The 26744-nt window shown below is 37.7% G+C and overlaps 2 protein-coding genes across 3 annotated transcripts in view; one reads left to right on the plus strand and one right to left on the minus strand.

The window, feature by feature from the left end:
* syt6a (synaptotagmin VIa) overlaps positions 1-22555 on the minus strand; it is a 39044-nt gene extending 16489 nt beyond the window's left edge. For both annotated transcript variants that reach the window (XM_084100006.1, XM_084100007.1), the window contains exons 1-2: positions 22315-22555; positions 1765-2149 (exon numbers count right to left, since the gene is read on the minus strand). In XM_084100006.1, coding sequence (XP_083956132.1) covers positions 1765-2149; positions 22315-22531 — 602 coding nt within the window. In that variant the 5' untranslated portion in view covers positions 22532-22555. The remainder of the gene's footprint in view (positions 1-1764; positions 2150-22314) is intronic.
* On the plus strand, positions 12448-15080 carry LOC311073716 (uncharacterized protein; the record flags this gene model as incomplete). The annotated part of the gene is made up of 5 exons (XM_084099656.1): positions 12448-12541; positions 13241-13303; positions 13482-13630; positions 13757-13849; positions 14567-15080. The coding sequence occupies 5 exons, from the start codon at positions 12448-12450 to the stop codon at positions 14834-14836; spliced, it is 669 nt and encodes a 222-aa protein (XP_083955782.1). The 3' UTR covers positions 14837-15080.
* Positions 22556-26744: the final 4189 nt, after the last annotated feature.

Here is a 26744-nt window from a genome sequence, read left to right on the forward strand (position 1 = left end):
CCTTTCATCCCATCATAATACTTTTAGAAAACTTAGGTCAAACCAGTAGTCTAGAGCTGACTGTTCCAAGGACACGTTTAAAATTGAAAGGAGATCGTGCCTTTTCAGTGGCCACTCCACAGCTTTGGAACAATCTGCCATCTTACATAAAGACTGCACCAACATACATTGATTTTAAATCTTTGCTTAAAACCCACTTATTTACTGTTGCTTATGGTCATAAGTGGGCCTAGTGGTATAAATTGTAGTGTATTGTTTATCTGTGTGTTTTATGTATACTCATTAGGATACCTATTTACACTTTGTACAGCACTTTGGCCAACAGCTGTTGTTTTTAAATGTGCTCTATAAATAAAAATGACTGACTGATGACCATGTGAGGTCACTGGATATGTGCAGGCCCAGGAATTTAAACTTCTGTGTTGTTTCGACTTCTATGCCTTTGATGGATAAGGGCTGGTGTGGGGCTTTGGTGCGTCTAAAGTCTACAATCATCTATTTTGTCTTGTTGACATTCAAGGCGAGATTATTGTAGTCACACCAGGCTGGTCCACTTCATCCCTGTATGCTACTTTATCATTGTTGATGATAAGCCCCACCACTGTAGTGTCATCTGCAAATTTCACAATGCTGTTGCTTTGGTGTTTTGCAGTGCAGTCAACAGTGGACTCAGTACACAGCCTTGTGGTGCACCTGTGCTCAGTGTGATGGGCTGAGAGCTCTGTGTATTGATTTTGACAACCCGTGGTCTGTTGCTCAGGAAGCAATGGTTCATCTTCGGAACACAAATTAAGATATTTTTGATGAAATCTGAGAGCTTTCTGACCCTGCCATAGACTGGAATGCAATCATCACTTTCAAGGCCCAGAAAGGTAGTAAAGACATTGTTAAAATAGTCCATGTGACTACAGTGGTTCAACCTTAATGTTATGAAGCCATGAGAATACTCTCTAGTCTCTGATGCTGTTCACGTTGTAAACACAGTGCAGCGCTTCCGGGTCTACGTCAGAACGCCGGCTCATTATTGGATGGATCCTGCGTCAGCATCACACGTTTTTTTTTTTTTTGGACACAAAAAGCATTCTCGTGTATTTCATCATTCATTTCATAAAACAAATCTTAATTTGTGTTCTGAAGGTGAACGAAGGTCTTACGGGTTTGGAACGACATGAAGGTGAGTAATTAATGACAGAATTTTGGGTGAACTAATCCTTTAAATAACTTTGACAATTAAAATAAAAAAGTAATAGAAGTATTATAAAAAAAAAAATTAAAATACAATCACAAAATATTACTATAATAAATTCTAAGAAGGACATCTTGACACTCAGTCATAAAAACGTGTACATTTTTTACTTACTGTCAGCAAAGACCCTAAATAACAAATAGACATAAAAACCTTCAACATTTATCAACATTAAATTCATTTATCACAATTAGCCAATGACAACAATTTAGTTCAAACGTTTGGGGTAAGTTTGACTTTTAATAAGAAATGTTTCTTTAGCAGCAAAATCAGCATCTTAAAATGATTTCTGAAGGACCATGTGACACTGAAGAATGAATAATGGCTGCAGAAAAATCTACTTTTCATCACAGTTGGGTTTTTGTTTTCACTGTAAAAATATTTCCCAAGATTCCTGCTTTTACTGCATTTTGATCAAATAAACGCAGTCGTCTTTTAGGAAAACATTATCTCACCGACCCCAAACTTTTGAAGGGTAGTGTAAGTGTGAGTTTCTAGATGCTTTTTGGCTCTGTTACCTGGTGGATGACGCAGGCTCTGTGGTCTGTCTCTGCATGCGCTGTGTACGGCGCAAAAAGTGCTCCCTCATGGAGAGCTGCACCTCGGCGGGGATGTCGGGAGACGTGCGGCTTATTTTAACGGCTGCCTCCAGGAAGCCCATCGACGCCATAGAATACTTCTCCTTTTCAGTCGCCATGGCGACCTCAGACGGCTGAGGACTGGGCAGGAGAGACGGCAAATGAAGTGAGGGGCAGTCGTCAGGGGCGAGGACCGCAGAACTTGACGAGAGGGCTTTGTTCCTCCAAGGAACCCAACACAGCCTCCAGGAGACAAATGAGGAGAGCAACAGCAGCGCCAGGCCACACGCTATTATCACACCGATGGGGAGGCCAACAGTGATGTCTACAGCCGGGCGGAAGTGATGGGCCGCACAATATGGACAAACAGATGGTCGAAACAGTGAGACAGACATAAAGAGAAGTGCATTAGTTTCAAGAAGGTTCAAATGAGCAATGACTTGTATTAATATTACTTATCTAAAGATCCATGGGCTCCCTGAATCCCTGAATTCGATACCACGCACACACTCACAAACACACAGTGCAGAAATGATGAAATGTAATTAAAGTTATCGCAGATACAAGGCCATAATCTATTTCCAAGGGAACAATGCTAGCGGAAGATGCCGCAGCAATATCAAGTGCTCTCACTGCGACGCTTTCCACCCATCAATGGCTCTTACGCATGTAGGCGGAAAGCAAGATCAAACTCATTTCTTCACGATTACAGAGAATTTGCTTGCAAAAGAACAAACAGACTGGAGAAGCTCCAAGACTGCTGACAAGCACCGTGCAAACAACAATGTAAAATAAAAGGGAGAGTTGTCATTTTGTGTGGGAGCTCTATATAGGTTTTCGAGCAATACTATAGAGGCGGCTAAATTCATTTTTATTTTCTGTCTGAGATGTGTTTTTATAGTGAGAAACGCTGATTACGGTTTTTTTTCTCCCAACAGTTGTATGAATGCTCTCCGCCCACTGCTTCAACTGGTTTGATTTATTTGAAATAATGCATGCTGAGATCTCCCTGGGCTTCCTGAGGAACGTACAATGTGTCCTTGCTCAAATGGAATATAAATCTTTACTGACAGTTCAAAGGGCTTGGGGCCACGTCTAATTTGGAGTATTTTACAACTTTTGTTCTTCAGTCAGTTCCTCATTCCTTTCCAAGTCATTTGTCATTATGTGACTACTGTAAGCACACAATACCAAGTAAAGAAAGACTCAAGGTCAGAACAGGAGAAATGAATCAAGACTTATTTTTATTCTTGCAAACTTTTGACAAGTAGGCTACTGTATAAAGTATTTTTAAAAATATTATTATTAAGTCTCTTATGCCCACCAAGGATGCATTTATTTGATCAAAATACAGTAAAAACAGAAATATTATTACAATATTAAAGAACTGTTTTCTATTTGATTATATTTTAAAATGCAGAATTTATAAGCAATCATTACTCCGGTATTCAGAGTCACATGATCCTTTAGAAATCATTCTAATACGCTGATTTGATGCTCATCGCAAATACAAATGTATCTTCTGTTCAATCTGTATTTCTTAAAAATATGTAAATAACCTTACAGAAATATTTAAGTTAACTTGAGAAAACTATTTTTCCCCAAGCATAAACACAATCTTAATTTAAGGATGTTTAGATGAAATAAGAAAAAATACTTTTTTGTTGTTGTTGCATTATAGCTTCTCTAAATTTTATAATATGTTACAAGCCGTATATTTGCTGAAGTTTCCCATTTCGTGTGAATAAGCTGTCAGTTCTGTAAACTGTGTAAACTGCTTTCTCTAAAATGTCCATTTGAAGGGCTCAGGGTTTATCCCGAGTGGATATGAAATTTCTAGGTCCAGGGATTTATGTGTTCAGAGGATTTTCACTTTCAAACGCTGCCATAGCTTCTGGTTTGTCAACTGAAATGATCCAGACTCCAAAATGTGGCTCCCACTGGTTTGCCACTGTTGTCTTTTGATTTCTAATCAGTCTGGCTTGCCTGTACAGCTGGACAGGGCTGATAATGTCAAGTTAGTGTGGAAGTTTCGTGGTGGGGTTAAACAATATTTTAGTCATGTGGAAAAAAAATTTGTGATAAAATGTATATGAATGCCAATTTGATCCTTTTCACTTCCAAAAATAAATAATGCGGCTATTGACCGTTTATGGCATGCATACTGGACATTAATGATGATTTGGCTGTAAATCAGCATGAAGAAAGCAGTACAGAAGACAGTAAAGCAATGAGCTTCCACCCATTGAGATATGGGTAATGAATCCAAACAGTGTGACATTGTGACTCCCCATGGACCTGGTTGCCAACCAGCATGACTTTCACACAGCTCTGGTTATAATACCCAGCTAATGATCCATGCACATAATGGTTCATAAATGCAATCAGTCAGTCACCAAATGTTTTTCTCAGGCCTGTCCAAGACAGAGGGAAGCCGTAAAGTTTCAGGTGGTTAAAGTCAAAAGCCTAATCTAGGGTCAATGACATGTTATTAATCTTGTAGCTTCACTGCATGTGAGTGTAATCAATGCTTTCAAATATATATTTTTAAATATATCTATATTTTTTGTACAGTATTTTTTTCAAATATCATGAAATATTAATTCATACATATGTATTACTGTAATTTTACACATACACACTCACACACACACACACAAAATTAAATATATTTCCAGATAACATTATTTATTCATATTTATTCATTATTTATTCATTATCAAGTTTTAGGGACTTGTACCAAATTACATTTTACAACATGATCTATACTATCCTTGTCATAAAAAGGGCAATTATCTGTTAATTATTATAATTTCCTATTCCATTTTTAATGTGTTATTTTAGTATCATTCATATACTATTATAGTTTTTAATATTTTGCATTTATTTTTATTCTTATATTTTTCATTTAAATGTCTATATAGTGTTTATTAGTTAGTTTTAGATATTTTAGTAGATCAATTTAAAGTAATTGAAAATGAGAATTGTTCAACTATAAAAGGTTTAATTTACGTTAACGTTTATTGTATTTCTTTGTTTATTTAATATACATATATTTACATTTTATTATACATTTTTCTAATCTCATGCTCAGCTCATCTAAACATGCTCATCAAAATGTTGGATAATATATACAGTTTTGTCAGGTCCGTTGATCAGACGGCAAATGCACCTGCTAATTAGATATGCAGTCAAGCTTTTCTTTACTCTCTATGTAGCTAGTATCCTGAAAAACGACCTCAACCTCTGATGCATAATGAATCCACAGCATTTATGTTTGTGGAACCTGTTTCCCATCTTGGCGCTCAGCAACATTTTCCAGCCCAGTGCTGCAGAAGCAGAGAGGAGAACATGCTGTCCTATGAGATAACACATGAAGGGAAGGGGCTGTTCATTTCCCCCCTCCTCCTCAGGCACAGGGTTCACTAGGGTTGGGCCATGTCTGGAGCATATGAGTAATATCAGGAGGTCCACAAATTCAATTAAGATTTGTTTTGAACAGTCAGGGAACAAACTGGGGCCCGAGGGTTTTCCCTTCAAATGTCTTTGAATGTAACCTGGTTTCCATAGAAACCCAGCTATAAGACGCAACATGTGCCCTGTCAGATCTCATCATCTGATCCCGAGCAAAAACAAAAAGCTTTGTTGTGTGCTCAAAGGACAGCATGAAATTAAGAATTAACGTGTGAGGACATAAAATGTGAGGCGACAAACAACATCTTCAGAGGGGTCATCTGAACCTTGAAATGAAGCCAATTAAACAACCTCTAACATGGACCTTTTTTTAATTACAGGGTAAAATTGCAACAAAATGGAACACTGTGCTAACACATAATTTAACCACACACAAAGGGCAATCAGGAAGACAGTGTGTTAACCCAACTCAGCGGACCTCAATTACACAGTCTCTCTTCCACCCACGCATCTCCGACAGCTGATATTTTCAGGACAATGGGAGCCACACTGATAGGAACTGGCATCACAATCAGTGGCCACCATTAGGGAGAGCTCAGAGGCATTGTCATATCATTGAACTAGATCTCTGTTCCCATGGAATAAGCGGGAAAATACACTGCAAAGTGTAAATCTGTCTTCTATAGGGTCTATCTCTTGAGGATGTATGCAAATATAGCCACAGTAGGACTATATAGCTGCCTCCGAGTCCAAAGCCTTGCTACGTTAGTCAAGATCAATTACATCGGCCTGAACAAATCAATGTGACAACTCAAGAGCGCTTTGTGATTTCTAGCACCAGTACAGTACACATTACCAATTAAAAGTTTGCAGTCTATCATTTTTTAAAAAGGAATTAATACTATTATTCAGTGAAATTCAACGATGCATTCATTTGATCAATAATGAAGCATTCAACTTTACATTCATCCTGAAAAACATATTAAGCAGCACAACGGATTTCAACATTAATTAAAGCTGCAAGCAGCGATGAAAAGGGCCCTCGCACCCCTGCCACCGCCACCCGGCGCCTTTAGTAAAGGCCTTAAGATTACACTCACCAAATTTGAAGAGGATCAGATCAAAACTGTAGGAGGAGTTCGTTAAAGTACAACATCAGGATATTACGAAAAATGCACAAAATCTAGGAGGAAGTTCAAAATAGCTGACTTCCTGTTGTGTTTAGGGCTATGCTCCAAGAGACTTTTTTGTAGGTATTGGGTCATTACATGTATGTACCAAATTTCATACCTGTACGTGAAACCTAGAGCCGGGGCAAAATGTGGGGGCAATCATTTACCGAATTTGCACCCCCCCCCCCCCCCCCCCCATTTTGAAAACCATATCACACGTAAATTTTCACCACTTCTGAAGCGTGTGCAAAGTTTCATGAGTTTTCGAGCATGTTAAGGCCCTCTAAAAAGCGATTCACTTTGGAGAAGAAGAAGAAGAAGAAGAAGAAGAAGAATAAACGGAGCAAAAACAATAGGGTCCTCTCACCATCGGTGCTCGGGCCCTAATAATAATAAGAAATGTTTCTTGAGCAGCAAATCCTCATATTAGAATGATTTCTGAAGAATCATGTGACAATGAAGACTGGAGTAATGATGCTGAAAAATCAGCTTTGCCATCACAGAAATAAATAACATTTTAAAATATATTAAAATGGAAAACAATAATTTTTTTCATTGTAATATTAATATTCCAAAATATTACTATTTTTACTGTATTTTTGATTGAATAAATGCAGCCTTATTGAGCATAAGAGACTTTAAAAACATTAAATTATTTATAATAAATTTATTTTTTATTTTTTTAAATGTATTATATAATATTTATTTATATATAAACTGTATTTTAATAATAATAATGTGTGTATAGTAATGTATGTATACATGTGTGTATATAAGTCCTCCAAGAGGACAAGTGAAAAAATCAAGGTGCAGCCTGGGGGTCATTCCTCAGTTGGCCGCTTGTATAAATCACTTCACATGATGCTGCATGACATCCCAGGCTTTAAAAGGGGAGCTTTTCTCCTTGATTCTACACAGAAAAAAAAAAACATCGGCTCTGCAAGCAAATCTCCATGCCACATCCGGGCCATTTTTAGATTGCTCTATTTCATAGCTCCTTCTCCACTGCAATCTCAAATCCCCTAATTCCCAGGATCTCAGAGTGGCGGAGCGCCACAGCAAACAAAGCCGGGGTTCTCAAACTGAAGGACTTCTGGGAGCAATGCAGAATTCATACGCTAAGACTTTGGGAGGTAAACAGACTCTCGTAGAGCTTCAGGCACATATTCATAAATTCATTGTAACAACATCTGGACCATGTTTTTAGCAATGACACATTGTTGTTATTCTTAAATCCCAGAGCTTTACAGACTCCAAGAAGATTTGGAGAAGAGATTTTTTCCATGTTAGTGTAATTGATCTGAGGAATATCCTGCTCATACAGAACTTTAAGCTAAACCCAAAGGTATAAGAAGAGAACTGCGAGCCAATCATCAAAACATTCGTAAGCTCAGAACCCCACAGACACAGTTTCTTGAGGGATAGTAACCAAAAGAAAACTGCTACATATTCACAGAATCATATTCCAATCTACTACAGACAGGCGAAGATTTTGGAATTTAGCCCTGAATAAAACATCTGAAATGTCAAGAAAACTACAAAGATTTTTTTTTTCCTTATAGTGTAGAGAAATGGAGATAGAAAAAAAAATATTTTGTTAAAAGTCTGGCTTCTATACCTACTTCATTGTACCCAGGAATACCGGTGGGTTACTGCCAATCCTGGACCTGCGCGTCTTGAACCGATCCCTCCACAGACTTCCGTTCAAGATGCTCCAGCCAAATGCATTTTCGAATGTGTGTGGCCACAGGATTGGTTTGCAGCGATCGACTTGAAGGACGCCTACTTTCATGTCTCCATTCTTCCTCGACACAGACCATTTCTACGGTTTGCTTTCGAGGGGCGGCATATCAGTATGTGGTTTTCTATTCCATTCGGGCTAGCCCTGTCTCCTCGCATCTTCACGGAAGTTGCCGAGGCAGCCCTTGTGCTACCACGGCAACACGGGGTTCGCATCCTGAACTATCTCGATCCTAGCTCACTCCCGAGACCAGATTTGCGAACACAGGGACCTAGTGCTCCGGCACCTAGCCCGTCTGGGCCTTTGGGCCAACTGGGAAAAGTCCAGGGCTGTCCCCTGTGCAGAGGATCTCTTTTCTCGGTATGGAAATCGACTCGGTCGCCATGTGCGTGCAGCTTACGAGCGAGTGTGCGCAGTCACTGCTGACTTGCCTGAGACAGTTCGAGGGCAAGAGTGCGGTTCGACTGAAGTTATTTCAGAGGCTCCTGGGGCATATGGCATCCGCAGCCGCAGCTACGCCGCTTGGATTGCTTCATATGAGACTGCTTCAGCTCTGGTTTTGCGATCGAGTCCCGAGGTGGGCATGGAAACAAGGCACGCTCCGAGTACCAGTTACTCCGACCTGCCGTCAGACCTTCACCCCGTATGTCGCAACTCGCCCGCCACCTCCTCCTATGGAGTCAGAAGCAATTGAGGTCGCTTCGAGCCATTTATATCCCGGGAGACCTGAACCGTGCAGCCGAAGAGCTCTCACGGTTTCAGCCTCTTCCTGGAGAATGGAGACTCCATCCCCAGACGGTTCAGCTGATTTGGGAATAGTTCGGCGACGCACAGATAGATCTGCCTCCCACGACTCTTCCCATTGCAGCCTGTTTTACTCCCTGACCGAGGGCATGCTCGGCACGGACGCACTGGCGCACAGCTGGCCGTGGGGCCTCCGCAAGTATGCGTTTCCCCCAGTGAGCCTTCTTGCACAGACCCTGTGCAAGATCAGGGAGGACGAGGAGCAAGTCATTCTGGTGCTCCGAACTAGTACTCCTCGCAACAGCACCTCCCTGGCCAATTCCTCTGAGGAAGGACCTGTGGCTCCTGGACGGGACGAGGCAGGTTTGAGTACCCTATCACCACTGGTGGTGGCTACCATCACTTCTGCTAGAGCATCGTCCACAAGACATGCCTACGTGTTGACGGGAACCGAACCGCTCCATGTTTAAGTCGGCATGAAATGGAAGTTGTGATGGTATTTTCTTTTCTATTGTGATGTAGGGGGAAATTCAGGATGATTGGGACACTTTTTTCCATTGAGATGTGTGGAAAAAGTGTTCCAATCAAGCTGAATTTATTGAAATGATACGATACGAATGAACGAGAAAAGGTGTAGGGCGGGACTTGATTTTGTCCATCAGGAATTGATTGGATCGTTGGATGGTTGTGGCTTGCTACTGCTGTGATCACATGTGAGTGGCATACTGTCATGCCCTCATGCCGAAAAACACTGCAATATTCCATAAAAATAAGAATTGTCCATTTTGATTTCATGGTGAAATCTTTAAATAAAACAGCTTTTAGTCTACTGGAGTCTTGTCTCATATGAGTTTAGGTGGACGTGATTTCTCCAAGTACAACAAGTTCTTGGATCAATATCTGGTAACACTTTATTTTGATGGTCTCTTTTGAACTTTCTGTTGACTATAAGTAACTTTGCAACTACATGTCAACTAACTCTCATTAGAGTTTTAGTAGACTCTGCTTAATATCTGTTGTGATGGTCCTCCTACAGACATTCTACTGACTTTAATTAACTTTGCAAGTACATGTTAACTTATTCTAACCCTACTCCTTCCAGCCTACTAATACTCTACTAACACTCTAATGAGAGTTAGTAGACATGTAGGTGCAATGTTACTTATGGCAGGAATGTTGTTCCAGGATTAACCAAACATGTTGATCCAACATGTCCTACTGTGATTTAAAGCGCCCCTTTTTTGCTAACTTTCCTCATTTTGATTTATAGATCTCCAACAATAGATTTACACACATTTAAAAGTCATGGGTACAATGGAAAGATGTAGCGAAGCATAATTTTACCCGCTGTCATAGCCAGTCCCATGACAACGTTAATCTGCCTCCCACCTGAATGTCTCACAAGATGGTTCAAATGGCTTAGCAACACACTGCATGCACACACACACACACGCTATTAAATTCCTGAACTCACATCCTTTATTTGACACAGCGTGATTGTCTGAAGTGTTTATCGATCTGAATCCCCCACACACACCTCTCTGCAAAAGGTGTTACAAATCACATACTGCTGCTGTGCACCTTCACATCCACATTCCCCCATTAGAAAAAACATGCCAGCACTGATCATTTCAAGAGTAGACAAGTGTTTATGTGAGAAGGTAAAAGATAAACCAGTTGTTATTCTATTTTAACAAAAGGCGGTACCATGTTTGAGTATTCGATATGGCACTTGATTAGAAATCCTATAATATTCCATACAGTACAGATTGCTGATCTACTGTATGCAATCTCTGCAATTAAAATATGTCTTTGTCAAATATCACAGTATATAACCAAAGCAACAAATGGTCAAATGCAACATTTGTCATAATTTGTGTTTTCAGTCAGTGAACATTAGCCAGGCACGGGAACATTAGCATTTTGCCACTTTTTTCTTTTTTTTAACATTGAGACGATAGTCAAATGTTGCAAAGTTTACCTGAATTCACTCTACTGATGTTAATTTAAGTATGCTATGATATATATTTGTCAGATGTACTGTATGTTCAGTTTGTTTGTGTTTTCATTTTGGTTTGCCCTGTCTGCCTGCCTGCCCATCTGTATTCACTAGTTATTCTCGATGGTTACTGATTATGTTACGCACCTGTTTCATATTCTGTTGATTAGTTACACTGATTAAGCCCTTAGTTTCCTTTTTTCGGTGTTCGGTGTTGTCTATGTTTTGCGTGTTCGTGCTATTATGTTTCCCTATTTCCTGCATATTCATTATTGGATTTACTAAAGCTGATGACAATCATATAATATAATCAGTTATTTGATTTCCAAAGTCTTCTATGTGTGCTTCTGTCTCACTACCAAAGATGGTAAATCAGGTATTAAACATATGCTATACTATATCACAAACACGTGCACACAATTTCCTCACTTTGAAAAAAACAACAACATTGCAACATATAATCTGCCTTTTTACTCCAGTAGCTAATGGGGTAGCAGTTTTTATTCAGGTCTCTGCATGCATGCATACATCTGCATTTAAAACCACCATTTCGAAAGAGAAAATTAATTATGATGACTAATTCAAACCCTGGCTGAATGTAAAATAACTATAATCTTCGCAGATGTTTGAAAGATGCAAAACACTGTAAATTAATTAAAAGTTGCATCTTGGTGGTGCAGTTTAAAAAAAATGAGAGAGTTGCATTACATCTTTGCCTTGGCATTTCTGGTAAACAACATAGGAGATACCATACAGGCTCAATAAACAATTGTTTTCTTTTACAAAACTGTACAATCTATGACCTATGACAATTGGCTGGACTCAAGTCTGAGTTTGTTATGCTTATTTTTAGCCCAACAGATTCAGGTGTGTCAATTAACTGTGTGGGCTGGCAATAAAAGAGCTGCTGTCTGTCCCTGCTGCCCACAGCAGCATTTACAATCTCCTTAATAACTGACTCCATCACACAGATATTCCTATTACACATACACTGTAAAAAGTAATTGCTGAATCTACTTAAGAAAAACTAGTGAATTTAACTTACTTTGGAAAATTTGTTGATTTAACTTGATTAGACTTTGTACTCTGAACTTTTAGGTGGATACTAAACAAATCTAGTACATTGTACTTAAGATTGTTAAGTGTATTGTACTAAAGGCATGTTCACACTATTGCAAACTTCTTAAGCACAGAATTTGCTAATAATAATTATAATCCTAATAATAATGAAATGAATAAACATTTTAGTAAATACCCTACAATTAGAAACGGTTGTTAAGTTTATACACACACACACACACACACGTGTGTGCGCGCGTGCACACACACACACACACACACGTGCGTGTGTTTTTTCCTTTGCACTAAATAACTTGGAAACTACTAAGATTAAAGCTTATTGGCAAGCCCATTTGCTGCTGCTGTGTCACAATCCATTATATTTTTATTAACAGATATATTTGCTGCCCTTTATTGGTTAAGTTTAAGCCATGATTTCAGCATAAAACGAAACTTTTAATTTCTTAAATGCATTTTCGTCTCGCGCATGCGCAATGGGAAGGTTTGGTTATTGTTTGAACTTGAAGACGACAATCAACGAAGAAGAACTTCAGCTCGCTCGTGTTCTGGATGCAACAGCAAAATTAGGTAAGCTATTTATAAACCTCAATGTCATTGTATTGCTTATAAAAACGTAAATAAATTTAATTAGATTCTCACGTAAGTGGAAAAGGCATAAGTTAACTGTTACTTAAGTAGTTTTATGTCGAAATAATGAGACCAGCTGAGAGACCAGTGGCTTAACTTACTAGCTAGGTTGCAAAAATCGATTTTTACTGAACACTTTTTATGTAACTTAAAGTTTGTAAGCTATTTTACTCGGTTGTAAGTTCGGGGTTTATCATTATGTAAAAACCTGCGCGGCCTACTTTACGAACATTCTTTCTAGAACGTTCGATGCTCACGTGTCGTTCGTTCACATGGAAATGATCAACAGTTAAGAAAGCGTCACTAACTAACAAGTAATTTATTACCTTCTTATTTTTGTATTTTTCTTTTGTGTATGCTTATTTTGGAGACTTAATTGATGCACTGAACGTGCAAGTTCTGCTTGTTTTCCTGTGAAAAGAGGTCTCAGCTGTTGAAACACTTTAGATTAAAACATGGAAGCTACTCTAGAAGTAACGTTACTCCGATTCCATATGTCTACAACGTTTGTCTGTGTTCATTAAAATAATTAAATGCACTAAGAATGTACTTAATAAAAAATCATTAACATTAGGTACATGGTAGCCAATCCAGTTCATGTGATAACATCCTTTTGATATTTTACTGCCCACTTTGCAGTTTTGAGGAGCTTTGCTGTGAAGAATAGTGGAAAGGTGGCAAGCCCTCTTCACTCAGAGTCAGGTGAGTAAATATTCCTGTCTTTATTGTTTTCCTATATAATTCAATCTTCAACATTTTCAAAGCAAGTTGATCATTAACCACTTTTGATGTTTAATTCATACTCTGACATTTCAGTGAAAAGTGCTTAATGTCAGTTTGTCCTACTTTTTTTTTTTTTTTTTTTTTTTGATCCTGGCAGAGTTTAGTCTTGTATTTGGCAAAAACCGTCAAACTGAATTCTTTCAAGAACTGGACCAATTCACTCCACGTTTCATCGATACCTTCTGGGCTAAAGGTGAAGACATTGGCTCCAGACTTAAGAAGATATTGCAGCAGATTGAAAATAAAGTAAGCTCCTCGACATATCACAATAATTTTTCGATAGCAAAGCAACTGTTACCTTTGCTGTTTTTGTTTGCTCTTTGTTGTGTTAGTGTCATGAGCGTTATAATATACATTTTTATAACTTTGCAGAAATCCAGCATCAATGCGGTTCGAACAGCCGTTCTTCATGGCCTACCACTCCTCCTCGGAGAGGACCCTTCTGATTTTTACAAGATACATTTTGTAAGTATTTTCTTCTCTGATGTTATTCTTATTTAAAAGGCAAACTGTTCTTATAACAGTTTTGGCATTTGGCAAGAAGAGTAATGAAGGGAAGATAAAACAGTCAGACACAGAAACAAAGTAAGGGATAGAGAAAATAATTAAGAAATTAGAGGAAAAAAGACACAAGATACATTTTATATTACATAAAGAAATGAATGAAAAACAGTTGTAAGAAAGACAATATATTTTTTTGTTATTTTTAATTTGTATAGCTGGCCTTCAGTTTTATCAGTCTTTTCATGCAGTGGTTTGATACATACATTCCTCCCTGTATCCACTGCTGTGTCCTGTTTGAAAGGGCCTTTACATTTAGTGATTTTAATGCACTTTGTGATTTTATATGTGAAAAGCGCTTTATACATTTTACTTGCTTGCTTTTACTTAGACATAATACAGTGTTATTAGTTTCATGCTTTAATTAGAGTATGTGCTCTTAAAGGGATAATTCACCCAAAAATAGAAATTGTCATTTACTCACCCATATGTTGTTCCAAACCTATATGAGTTTCTTTCTTCTGTTGAACGTACAGCAGAAGAAAGAAACTCATACAGGTTTGGAACAACATGAGGGTGAGTAAATGATGATATAATTATTTTTGGGTGAACTATCCCTTTAAAATAAGTTTTGTGGCTTGATTTGACCTCATTTTTGTTATATGCTATTCCCATTTTTAGGACTGTGATGACAATGAAGATATTTCCCACACTGAAAAAGGCATTGTGATTCCAAAGGGCTCTGCAACCATACCCTACTCCCTGCATCTTGATGCCACAACAACAGCAGTCATTTTGGAAGGTACAGTGGTTGTGGATGAACATGAAAATATTCCACAAGCAATTTGTTTGCTCTTTGGACTAATTTATGCTCTAAACTTATCCTGCAACACTGAAGAGCACATTCGACTTCATATAGAAAGAGATTTTGTCCATTGGCCAAAATTTTAAAGAGAACTGTAGTAGGAAATGTGTCCTGTACTAAACTTGTTACAGACTTGTAAGCTCTCCTTTTGACCACTTTATAAAGATGTTAAAAACATATTTTTATTGTCTTTTTGTTTTCTTGAGTGCAGTATGTGCTTTTTTTTCTTCTAAAATGTTGTAGTGGGCCATGTTGATTGGCATGCCTTAAGTAATGTCTCAAATTAATATTGTTTTATGGAGCAAATAAACATTCTAGTGTTGTGCCAAATCTGCTGTCTGTCTTTGTATTCTCAACTTAGAATTTTGAGTAGAACTTGCTTGAGAAATTTAAGGCAATCAGTTTCCACATATTCCTCTAGTAAAATGAACAAGCAGACATGTTAAATTAACTGGTTTGTTTAAGTTCACCTTACTTAAATCTGCAAGTTGCCTAAACTTTTGAAATTGAGTTACCTCTACTCAAGTTTTATGGTAATCTCTACAAATATGCAAGTTAACTCTACAAAGTAATAGAGAGTAGTATCAAATCAAAAATTATGACCTAATTCACTTGAAAATTTTGAGGCAATCAGTTTCCACAGCTTTTCTAAGTAAAGTCAACTTATTACTTTTTACAGTGTACCCTGGACTTTAATTGGTTCCATCAAGAGTGATATATATCTAATTTATATGGAGAGCAAAGCACATCCCAGAAATCATGGAGGCAGATGCCATCAGATGGACACCGGGAGCTTTATATGAGTGCCGGGAGATTTATATGACACGGAAAATGTGATAAAGTTTGTAGGATTTGGCCCACGCATCTCCTGCCAGTTTATGGCTGCTTTCATTTGAACACGTATCACAATAAATTCACCAGGTTTCATTTCTTAGCTGTAAAATTAGATTAGGCTCATTTAATGTTTCACTTCTTTTTACCACAGCTAGCATTAAAATGTTAAGCTCTATCTGTCCGCAGAAATTAAAGCTGATATTCTCCAAACATGTTATTGCTAAAATGAGTCATGCTTCTGCTAGGCAGATCTTGTGGAATTTGCTGTTTTATAAAACTATAAAACATAGGTAGATGCTTTCATTTAACATTTGATTGCATCCAAGAGAAAAAGAGCGTGAACAAAATTGAAAATCCAACCTATTGATTAGCCATTAATATCATGTTCCAGGCGGACATCTTGGTTGAAATGGATAATTTATCCGAAAAAATTCCCAAAGAGAAATATTTAGCTTGTAGGACACAGACAAAAATATAATGTATGAAAACATTATTATTGCTAATCAATATAAATCATTAATATAAATAATATAAAGCAATAATAGGTACACTTTATTTTACAGTGTCCCTGTTACACATCTTACATGTACTTACTATAGTAATAACATTAAATTATGTATAATTACAAGCAAGCAGCCCTAAACCAAACCCTAATCATAACCCAAATTATATAGTAAGTATATGTTGTTAATTAATATTACTCAGTACCTATTTGTATAATTACAATGTCACAAGGGGTGTAACGATACCCTCTAGTCACGATTTGTTACATAACACAATACAGAACTCACGATATGATACTATTGCAATTGTCCAAGACATATGATTAAAGGTTAACAAAAAATGTACTATTGATTAAAATGCTAAATATGATATTACATTGTGGGTGTAAATGAATAGGCTTTGTGCTGGTAACCCAATGCACAGGACAATGGTGACACCAGAATAAAAATATTCATGATTCTGAAGCTGAAAATACAGAATTATTTTTAGACGAATATGCTTGCACTCTGTCACTGACTAGATATATTTAAAATTATGTAGGACACTACTGGTAACAGAAGACATTTGGCATTATCAGGAACCACAAATATTCCCCCATTACATTATTATACATTATATTCAACATTATAGTAGTTTAATGTGGTATTGTCACTAAAACTCTGAAAATGTGAATTTTTTCTTACACAGTAATTTTTATTTTGGGTGAACCATACACAATATACAGTTTATTGTCACTATCCACGATACATATTGTTGCATTTTTTATTGCGATATATTGTGACACAATATATTGTTACACCCCTAATATATATACAGGTATATATATATATATATATATATATATATATATATATATATATATGTATGTATGTATAATGTAAAAAAGTTGAGGAAACTAGAGTGTCAGTAGAAGGTAATATCAGACCTTTTCACATCCCTTCCTGTCAAAACTGTCTATGTGAATTACTCACATCCAGTAAACCTCAGGCCTGCTCTGGATCATGGTAAGGTCGGGCTAATTGAAGGTCGGACAGATTGTTGTAAATATGAACCTTTGTAAATAACATTCATGCTTTTTGTAAATCGCTGACTAATCAGTTGCCTTGGTGGCTCGGGGTCTCGGTTCCTTCTGGCCTTTGGCCTGTGACATGAAGTAAACATCATGTCACCACTGGAGAGAGCAATGCATCACTTCACTGATCTGTGACTTGACAGTGGCATGACAGCGGGAGTCACGGGGCTGTTGGGCAAAACATCACACCGCATTAGGACTGACAAGAAGTGCATCGGGAGTCTATTTTGCACATATTCAGTGTAGAAGTAGAACATGGAAAAATCATGTTCAGCTAATGCATCAAAACTAGAGGAGTACATAGTTCTTATTAGTAGTTACTAATTATTATTTGCTCATCTGTCTGAAAATAAATTAAAGCTAAAAAGAAATATAAAAAACAAAAAATAATAAAAATGACAGGCACATAAAATTAAATTAAAACAACTGAAAATATTATTAAATATTATATATTATTCAGAATATTATTAAAAACTATAGGCCTAATAGTATATAAATAAGACTACATTTTTTTTTTACTTTATTATGTATATTAGTGTGTTTTTGCTGTATTTAATATAAACTAACTTGTTCAAGTTTGATAATGTCTCCAAGACCTATTTGAAGAGGCATCTTACGGTTTTACAAACGGAATCACACTCTTAATGCAGGACTGAATGTAATTGTTAAATTACAGTTTTAAAATTAAAATTGCATACAAATTCAGCATAGTTTCATAAAGTTTAATAAAGCCCAATACATTTGCAAAAACTGCATGGGATCTCCAAAATACTTAGACCATTATTTTTTTTTATCTTAATTTGAATGATAATTGACAAAATGTCAAGTTGCCAGACATGACTGAATGTATGTCCAACTGAAGAGATACTATATTATTTGTCTATTTTAATATATATATATGTATATATATATATATATATATATATATATATATATATATATATATATATATAATACTTCAATAAAGAGATACTTAAAGACTAGTCCATTTTATAACTATATCATCTACACAAGCCATTGTGCTTGAACCCCGATGATCGCCTCAAGTTAAACTGCATTGTTTCATTGACCTTCTGTGTCCTTGCCCACAACGCTTCGAGAATGGGTCTTTGAAATAGTAAACAGGGAAAACAATAAAGGCATGACTTACATCGCATCCAGCAAGCCAACTCCATCCAAGCATTATGATCCTTATTTTTTTCTTCATTTGAACGCCTTGTGAAAGGATTTTTTTAAAGATAAAACCGAATTTACTTTCATCTCAGAAGAGATGTTGCATCTACTTGAAAGTCGAGAATGGTCCAATCACATGAGGCCAAAATACACAAAAAAACTGCTAAAATCAAAAGTGGGAGGGTCTGGGGCGCAATCTGAAACAAGCAAGACAGTCACAGCTTAAAGTCACATGCGTTTTTAAAAGTTTATGGACCTACAGACACTTGACCACATAGTCCATTTGTCCACGCCCCTGCACACACAAAACAAACAAAACAATTTTTTTTGTTTTATTTCTAACAGATGCTAACATGACTACCAGTTGAATGGCTAAATAATGGCTAAGTAATTATTAATAATAACTTATTTTTAACATGTTGAAGTAGCCTTGGCTAACATGAGGGGGCGGCGGCCCAGACCGGCTGCCACTGACAATTACATATTTATTTTTGGTGAACTATCCCTTTAAACACAAGCACTATTTTCACCACACTCTGTACAACATTCTTCATTTACCCCAACCCATTAAAGATTGATTTACTAAGAAAGATTGAACTGTGCAGAAACATGTCTACTGGCCACAAGATGTTCTCCACATGGGAAATAGTTTTGTAGAACTGGAGCGATTGGGTGTCCTTATAGCCTTGCTCAAGGGAGAATTTCACATTAAAACAACACAAGGAATTAATATCGCATGGGTAAATTATTGATAGAACACATTACAATCTAGTGCACGAAGGGATACACGCTTTCTTTCTCTGTGTCTGTGTGTGACATAAAAATGAGATGAACAGCCCACAGCTACCCTCCTAATCTCAGAGAAGTACTGTTCGAATAAGTATCTGCATCTCTTGTTAGGTTTTACTAGCCTGAATGATGCTATTTTCAATAATTTTCCACTCAAAAGTGAAGCCTTGGTCTCATCCAGGCTTATCCCAGTAACACCCATGGGGAAAAGCACTACTGTGTTTTACACTCATAAGACAGACTGGTCCTTTAACAGTCCTCCTGGGATCACACACATTCTCAGCACATCTCACACTTCTACACTCACATTTTCCACCTGCCAGTATGACTTTACAAGTTACAAATTCCATAGTGTCTCACTTGGTTCACACATCCAGCTGTTGTATCAGATTTTTTTTACAGTTTTGTCTGCTGATGACATTTGTAAAGCCCTAAGGGTCCTGCAGAGCCACAACCATGACCCATCAGTGCATGCACATTAAATAGAATGAAGAATTTTCATGACATGTGTGCATGGTCAGTGAATTTTTTCAACTTAGCATCTAAATGAAAAAATAACACCTGGCTTAGGATATCTATTAGCATTCCTGTTCAACTCAATGGTATTTGCTTTTATTTCTGGACACAATTGTCTTTGAGCAATAAATGTCATGTGACTAATCACTAGAGCTGCAGGAAAAATTATGTCATTAAACTGCTGATGGCACAACAACAATCCCAAACCCTTTTCTAGTAACTACCCTGAGCTGTGATGTGAAAGGCGGCAGACAGGGGGAAAATACAGTCCATTTCGCTCTTCAAAGGGATAGTTTACCCTCACATCATTCCAAATTTGCATGATTTTCTTGATATAAAAGATGATATTTTGAAGAATTATTTAACTGTTTTTTGTTCATACAATGTCAACAATGAACTCCATTTCATTATTTGGAGCAAAAAAAAAAAATTATATACTGTATATATATGTAGTTCAGTCATGAAACTCTAGAGGGCGCAGGCTGATAGGTCTTTTACATGCAATCTACAAGCAATCACATCATTACTGCATGGCACAAGCTGATTGGCCACTGCTGATCCTGCAGCCAATGAGATTGCTTGCTCAACATTTAAATAGCAAGCAATTTAAATTTGCTGTAATCTTGTCCTGCAGCGAGTTCATCTGAAACCCTCCACCTCCCCAAGCTCCACCTGCCTAGATCTGCTATGGGGATTTATGTATGTCTATTTTTACAGCAGCATATATTACATGCTCAAAGCTGCAGCAGCAGCAGCAGCAGCAATAATCAACAGCAGTAGCAGCAGTGTAACAGATAGTCCACCAAAACCAAATACATTTCCATATTCAATAACATGCTAAAACTATTCTAAGAGTGGTCATGATTGAAATATATACATACAAATTTTTTAAATAAATAAATGAATAAATAAATAAAAGCAAAAAAACATCATTACGTGTTCCACGGAACAACAAAAAAGTTCAGAGACTTGTGGGTGAATAAATGATTTTCTGGTGAACTATCCCTTCAGGCATTGACAAAACATGTGTAATGTAAAATCAGCAATGTGTTTCTTACAAAAAAAAAAGCTGATATTTGTAATTACAACATCTACCAGTAGGTGCTAACAGGGACATGTTAACTAGCATCCTTTCTTCGGTGTAAAAAAAACCCTAATTTGTGGCGTATGTCTTTTGAACAAAAAATCTTATTGTGGCTTATTGTGTATAAGCCTTAGGAAAAAAACTGACCGTGAAGACAGAGAGTGAGAACGACAATAAAAGCAGTGCAGAAACAAGAAAAGAAAAAAAATGTACTCAGGCTAATCAACCCCAATTAGGGAAGTGTGTTAATCTGCACAAGAAATTACTAAGCATCTGTGCCCAATGCAGATATAAGATGGACTTCAATTGACAGCATGAAACAAGTGGGTAAGTGTCACCGCAACATGCACAGCATTACAAAACACTGAATAAAGCCATGGGCTGTGAGCCGCAGATTTGTGTTTTTCCACCATCAGCACCTAAAACACTTTTTCCACCATACATAATGCAACACCATTGATTTATGATAGTGCTGTATATTAAGGAGGTGATAGAGCCAAAGTTTGCTCACTCTGACTGCACTGCTGCACTGCCGGAGAAAGACTCTCTCTCTGGAACGAGGGTGTGCCGGTGCCTGCGCTGTGCTTCACAGATGGACTGACATATTTACGAGGGGTTTCCAGCATGGTGAAACACTGAGACTGGCCCCCAGTTGATCGGGCTGAGTTTTACCGAAGCTGACATCTACCCCATGCACTGTTCTTGAACTCATTCTGATGCTAGGATCCCCTGTGCAGCAGGTAAGATAGTATTACTGATGGGAAGGGGAGATTTTTACATCCCTGCAGCTATGATTGCTCACTTAATACACACACGCACGCACAAACAAACAAACACACAAAGTGATACAGGATCACAGTCGCAGTTGTGCGCTGCTGAGCGCAATTCACCTGCCAGATCAGTGTGTACTCTGCTGGCAGATGGAAATAACTCATAACAGAAAGAAAACACAACAGCAACAACAAAAACGCACACAGAGGACGTGGTGTGGGCAGAAACCCCTTTGATTAAATATTTACAAAGGCTTTTGAAAGGGCAAGAGATTAAAAAAAAAGCGTGCCACTCAGTCATCATCTGCTTTCAAAGTGTTTGATGTTCAACCGGAGAGATGAAATAGAAGCGATAAAGAGCACACAGTTGTTGTCACTGGAGCAACTGCATCCCTGCTTTGGTGTGATGGACGCAGCGTGCACGTGCACACACACATAGTAAATGCGCACATTGATACACCTGCTGGGAAATCCAGTTGTTTAAACTGGTCTTTAGCTAGTCTAAGCAGGTTGACCAGTTGCCATGCTTCAGCTTGACCACCTTTTAGCTGGCTTAATAGCTTAAAAAAAAAAACCTAGCTACAATGCTCAAAAAAGCATTTTAACGTAGATTTAAATATAGCATAATCTGGATTTTCCAGCAGGAACTACTTCGGACAGTTGTAAAAAATCAAAGTAACACGTGTATAGGAAGCCTCTTTGTTTCCCTCTATCACAGCATGCTCATGCAACCTGTTTCTCCCTTGATGGACAAATCCATCTTTCCAAGCCATTCAAACAAATGCAAACTACTCCAAAAAGGTGCAACACTTGTGTACTCACCAATACTTGTCTGTTTCTTCTTACTCTTTCTCTCTCTGTCCTCCTTGATCCATCTGATGCTTACGCTCGGCAGCGCCCAAGCAGAATGAGTCTCCACCGCGTTTAAGAACCCCGTTTCTATGGCAGTGAGAGCAAGCCAGTCAGCAAGATACGGCGAAAGGCTGGGGGCAGATCCCTCACTGAGCTCTACGCACTTACATACACTCCACACTCCCATTATCCCTGTGGTGTTGCACCACACGGCTCAATACACAACACGCAGGGCGAAGACCTATCTGTCACGGGGGCAGATATACATCAGAGATATAAAACACCAGAGAAACAGCTGTGATCTAACTAGAATAACAAAGCAGCGGTGCTGCATAAGTTTGTTGCATGCATATTAATGAGGCAAACTCATGAATATCAAACATATTTATTGAATGCGGGCAGCAAAGGAGAGATCAAATGAGTTGAGGACGTGTCAATGGATGAAAAGGGACCATTGTGCAGCTTGGTTCCGACAAAGTGATTAAAGAGACCCGTGACAGCTGGAAAGATGGATGGACGGAGAGCATGTGTAAGACACGCCAACAGCCTTTTAATATTCCAATGGCTGTATTTCACTCCAGCCTCAGACTGCGGCGTCAACGACGGGGTTTGAACCATACTGCAGCACTATCTTCACCCGAGCTGGAGAGATAGCGGTTCCCCCCTGCCTCGCTCCGTCTAGATTACCATCACCCTATCGGCATGCATTCAGCTGAGCACACTGAACGAGGAGAGCAGTCAAACCGTGGGACCACCTTCCTCCCGCTATCTTCTGCACCAGGGATGCACCTTGTGCGTCTCAAACTGGAACCATTATAGCAGCCCTAATGAAAGAGAGCTATTTTCATTCACATAATGTATGCAACACTACACAAGAGCCCCTGAGTGATTTCAGCAGCACTGTGGTGTTAAATTGATTTTCCTTAATTTGTGGCTCAATTTATTGAGGAAAAAGTTATCTTCTTTGCCTAAAATATCGGTATTGTGAAATCAGGGCATGTCCTCCCCTTTATCTAAAAGGATAGTTCAGACGAACATGAAAATACCTCTCATTACTTTCTCACCCTTGTGTCATTCAAAAGCCACTTTATTTACTTCTGTGAAATATAAAAATGACATAATGGGCAACTTTTATGGTGACTTTGTCACTTTTTGAAGGTTGAAAGCCTTATTGCATGGAAAATAGTGGTATTTCTCCTTTTGTGCTCCACTGAAGAAAGGAAAACAAATGTGTTTTAATTTTTCGGGTAAACTATTCCTTTAAATTCCACTGCATTACAAATAAATCAATTATTCACACACACACACACACACATACAGGTGTATATATAATATATATAATTAAATGTACCTGACAAATAATGGTGATCGTTACATTACATATAACCTTTGCTGCTGCATTTCAAATACTTCTTACCTTTCCTTTATACTTATATGTTCTAATTCAAATACATAAGATTCCCAAGGAAATCACTATGACAGGAGACCACATATAAAATTCGTGAAAGGGTCACAAAGTGCACGTCATAGACAGCGATTTGAAAAAGCACTATGCCACATTTTATCTTCCGGTGTGAAACTATAACTATATGCAAGGGCTGACACTGTAGGCAATTTCATTGACAAGCCAAGCTTTTTGCACAAAAAGGCCTCATTTATTTATACATGTCGGATGCCTGAAAGTTGTTTATTGTATTTTCAAGACAAATGAGATGGTTTTCTGAGCGTCAATAAAGAACACATCAGAATTTTTCATTTTTTCGACACAAAGTTCCTGCATGAGAGGTTACGCTTTTTAAAAGCCCCTCTAGGGAAAGTACGATGCCTGTCTCCGCAATAGGAGGAAGTGGCGCTCTGAACTTTCACAAGCTGTGGTTTCAGGGTCAGGCATCACCAGACATGCCATTCATCTCTCTAATGAGCCATATATCTACACCTCAGGTCATCTTTGGCAGCAAGCGTGACACAGATCTGACAGCACCTGGAAGCCTGCTGGGAGATACTGGGTGAGAGGTTCAAAGCAAAAGAGGCTCAGGATTGAAGCATCATTCTTTAGAGACTCAGCATGTGGAAAAGTAAAATCAAAATCCTATTGGTTCATTCTAAGATGTTTCAGGAGTGCTTTAAAACCTGTCGAAATCCGCCAATCCCTTAACAAAGGGCACTCGCACTTAAAAGGAGGAGAGGAGGTTAAGGACGGACTTGTGAAAATGATCTGAAAAGAGCAGTGTGGGGAAAAAAAGTGGAGAAAAGGTGAGTCATATAGGACTACCCACAGTACATGATCTGATCAAAGATATTATGTCTCTTTTTGGAATTTGGAATTTGCGCCATTGTGTTTCAGACATGTTTGTCTGCAAGCACATTAATGAGCAAATGAGTTTTATTGGCAGTCCAATTAATTTCCCAGTAAATAAACACTCAAATTAAAGCTCTAATGTGAAAGCACATTCCACAGAGCTGCATTTCCAAGCCAGGCACTTTGCTTGTTACAAAGGAAGCAAGGAAGGAAGGAAAGAAGAAAGGAAGGAAGGGAGAAAGAAACTACATTCTAGAGAGGAATGGAGAGACTGAAATGCATCTGACTGAAGAATGACACACTGGACGATGCATAATCCACTTAATCTTAGCTATTGAATAAAATCCCCAAATCTTGCTGATTCCAAATGGCAGTGAGAATGAAGAGATGCTAGAGTCTTTCACAGTAATCTTACATTTCCTTTCACAGTTTCTCTACATTTGGCGACTTAAGACATCACAGTTATATTATTGACTCAGTGTTTTCGCCAGTGCAGCAGGTACATGGTTTGAAGTGTTTTGCAGTGTTTTTGTTTTCTTGAATTCTTGAGAGAGTACAGTAGTCAGCAGAAATCTTCCATATTGTACAGCTAATCTTCACAAGCTTCTCTGGATTGATCTGTCATTCAATGACTTTGGAGTTGTTGGCCTCAGGCAGTCTCAATCCTATTTTCCAATCACTAATTACAACAGCTTCTCAGGACAGAAATCTGGGATATGCCAATCAAAATGTTTGCTTTGTAATCTTTAAAGATTTTACAAAGGAGAAATAATATTGACCTGCCAACACTGGTATTACGTCAGCACAACCTGGAGAAAATTTAGCTTAATACACTTTTACACAACACTGTTTTCAAGTCTCTTTAATTAATCCACAGTCATTAATCCACAGTCATAAATCCAAAACAGAGAGCGAGAGCTACTCTCACACACATAACATAGACCAGTGGTTCCCAATTCCAGTCCTCGTGACCCACTGCTCTGCACATTTTGTATGTCTCTCTAATCTGACACACTCAGTTCAGTTCATGGAGTCTCTCCTAATGAGCTGATGATCTGGTTCAGGTGTGTTAAATAAGGGAGACATACAAAATGTTCAGAGCAGTGGGTCACGAGGACTGGAATTGGGAACCACTGACATAGACAATACCCAACAATGAACACAAACAGAACTGAACTTAAGTACATGTGATAACGAGGTAGATAATGAGTGCACAGCTGAACATAATGAGTGACCAAGACAACAAACGACTAACTCTGGCAGAAGGTGGTGAAACTCAAAAAGTCCAAACTAACAGAACCGTGACAATAATACAGTATGATCAAGATTAACATCATTAGAATGAAAATCAGACAAAAAATGATACATTATGTAATTTGTGTCTACATCATTGTCGTTTAAACGTACCCTTAGACTATATACAATACGTACTAAAACTAGAATCTAAAATATGAATAACTATGCAGGTAGTTTCTGTAAAAAATAAAATAAAAAGAAGATAATTCAAAGTTGATATTTTGAAATAAGAAAAAAAATCGTAAATGGAAAAGTCACAATGTGCAATATGAAAATCTTGACAATTGCAACTTGAGTTCTGATCATTTGGACTTATATATCTTACAAAGTCACAGTTACAAGAAATTAAGGAGTACTATCAAAATGTTGTGATATTTGCATTGTGAGATACAGTATGAAGTTGAAATTGTAGATTAAGACAGGACAAATAATGTCAATTGTTCAGTTACTAAAAAAAATAAGGCTGCAATTGTGAGACAGAATTCCAGTTACGACAAATAAAGTCGCAATTGTGAGATATAAAGACAGTTACTAAAAATTATGAGATTACTCAATTACAATTACAACAAATAAAGACACAATATTAAGATTTAAAGATGGAATTATTGAGACAAAGTTACAATTACAAAATTAAAGTCACATTTGTGAGACAAAAAGACTTAATTCTATGTTTGTTTGTGTTTTACTACAATAAAAGTCCCAACCGTTTTTATTAGTAGTTATTTGACTCAGGCAGAAATGGGCTTCCATAAATAAACAGATATTGCTCCTGGCCATTGATGGGGGAAAAAAAGCAATATTCTCA

Source organism: Abramis brama, assembly GCF_963993115.1.
Source record: "Abramis brama genome assembly, chromosome: 22".
Lineage (NCBI taxonomy): Eukaryota > Metazoa > Chordata > Actinopteri > Cypriniformes > Leuciscidae > Abramis > Abramis brama.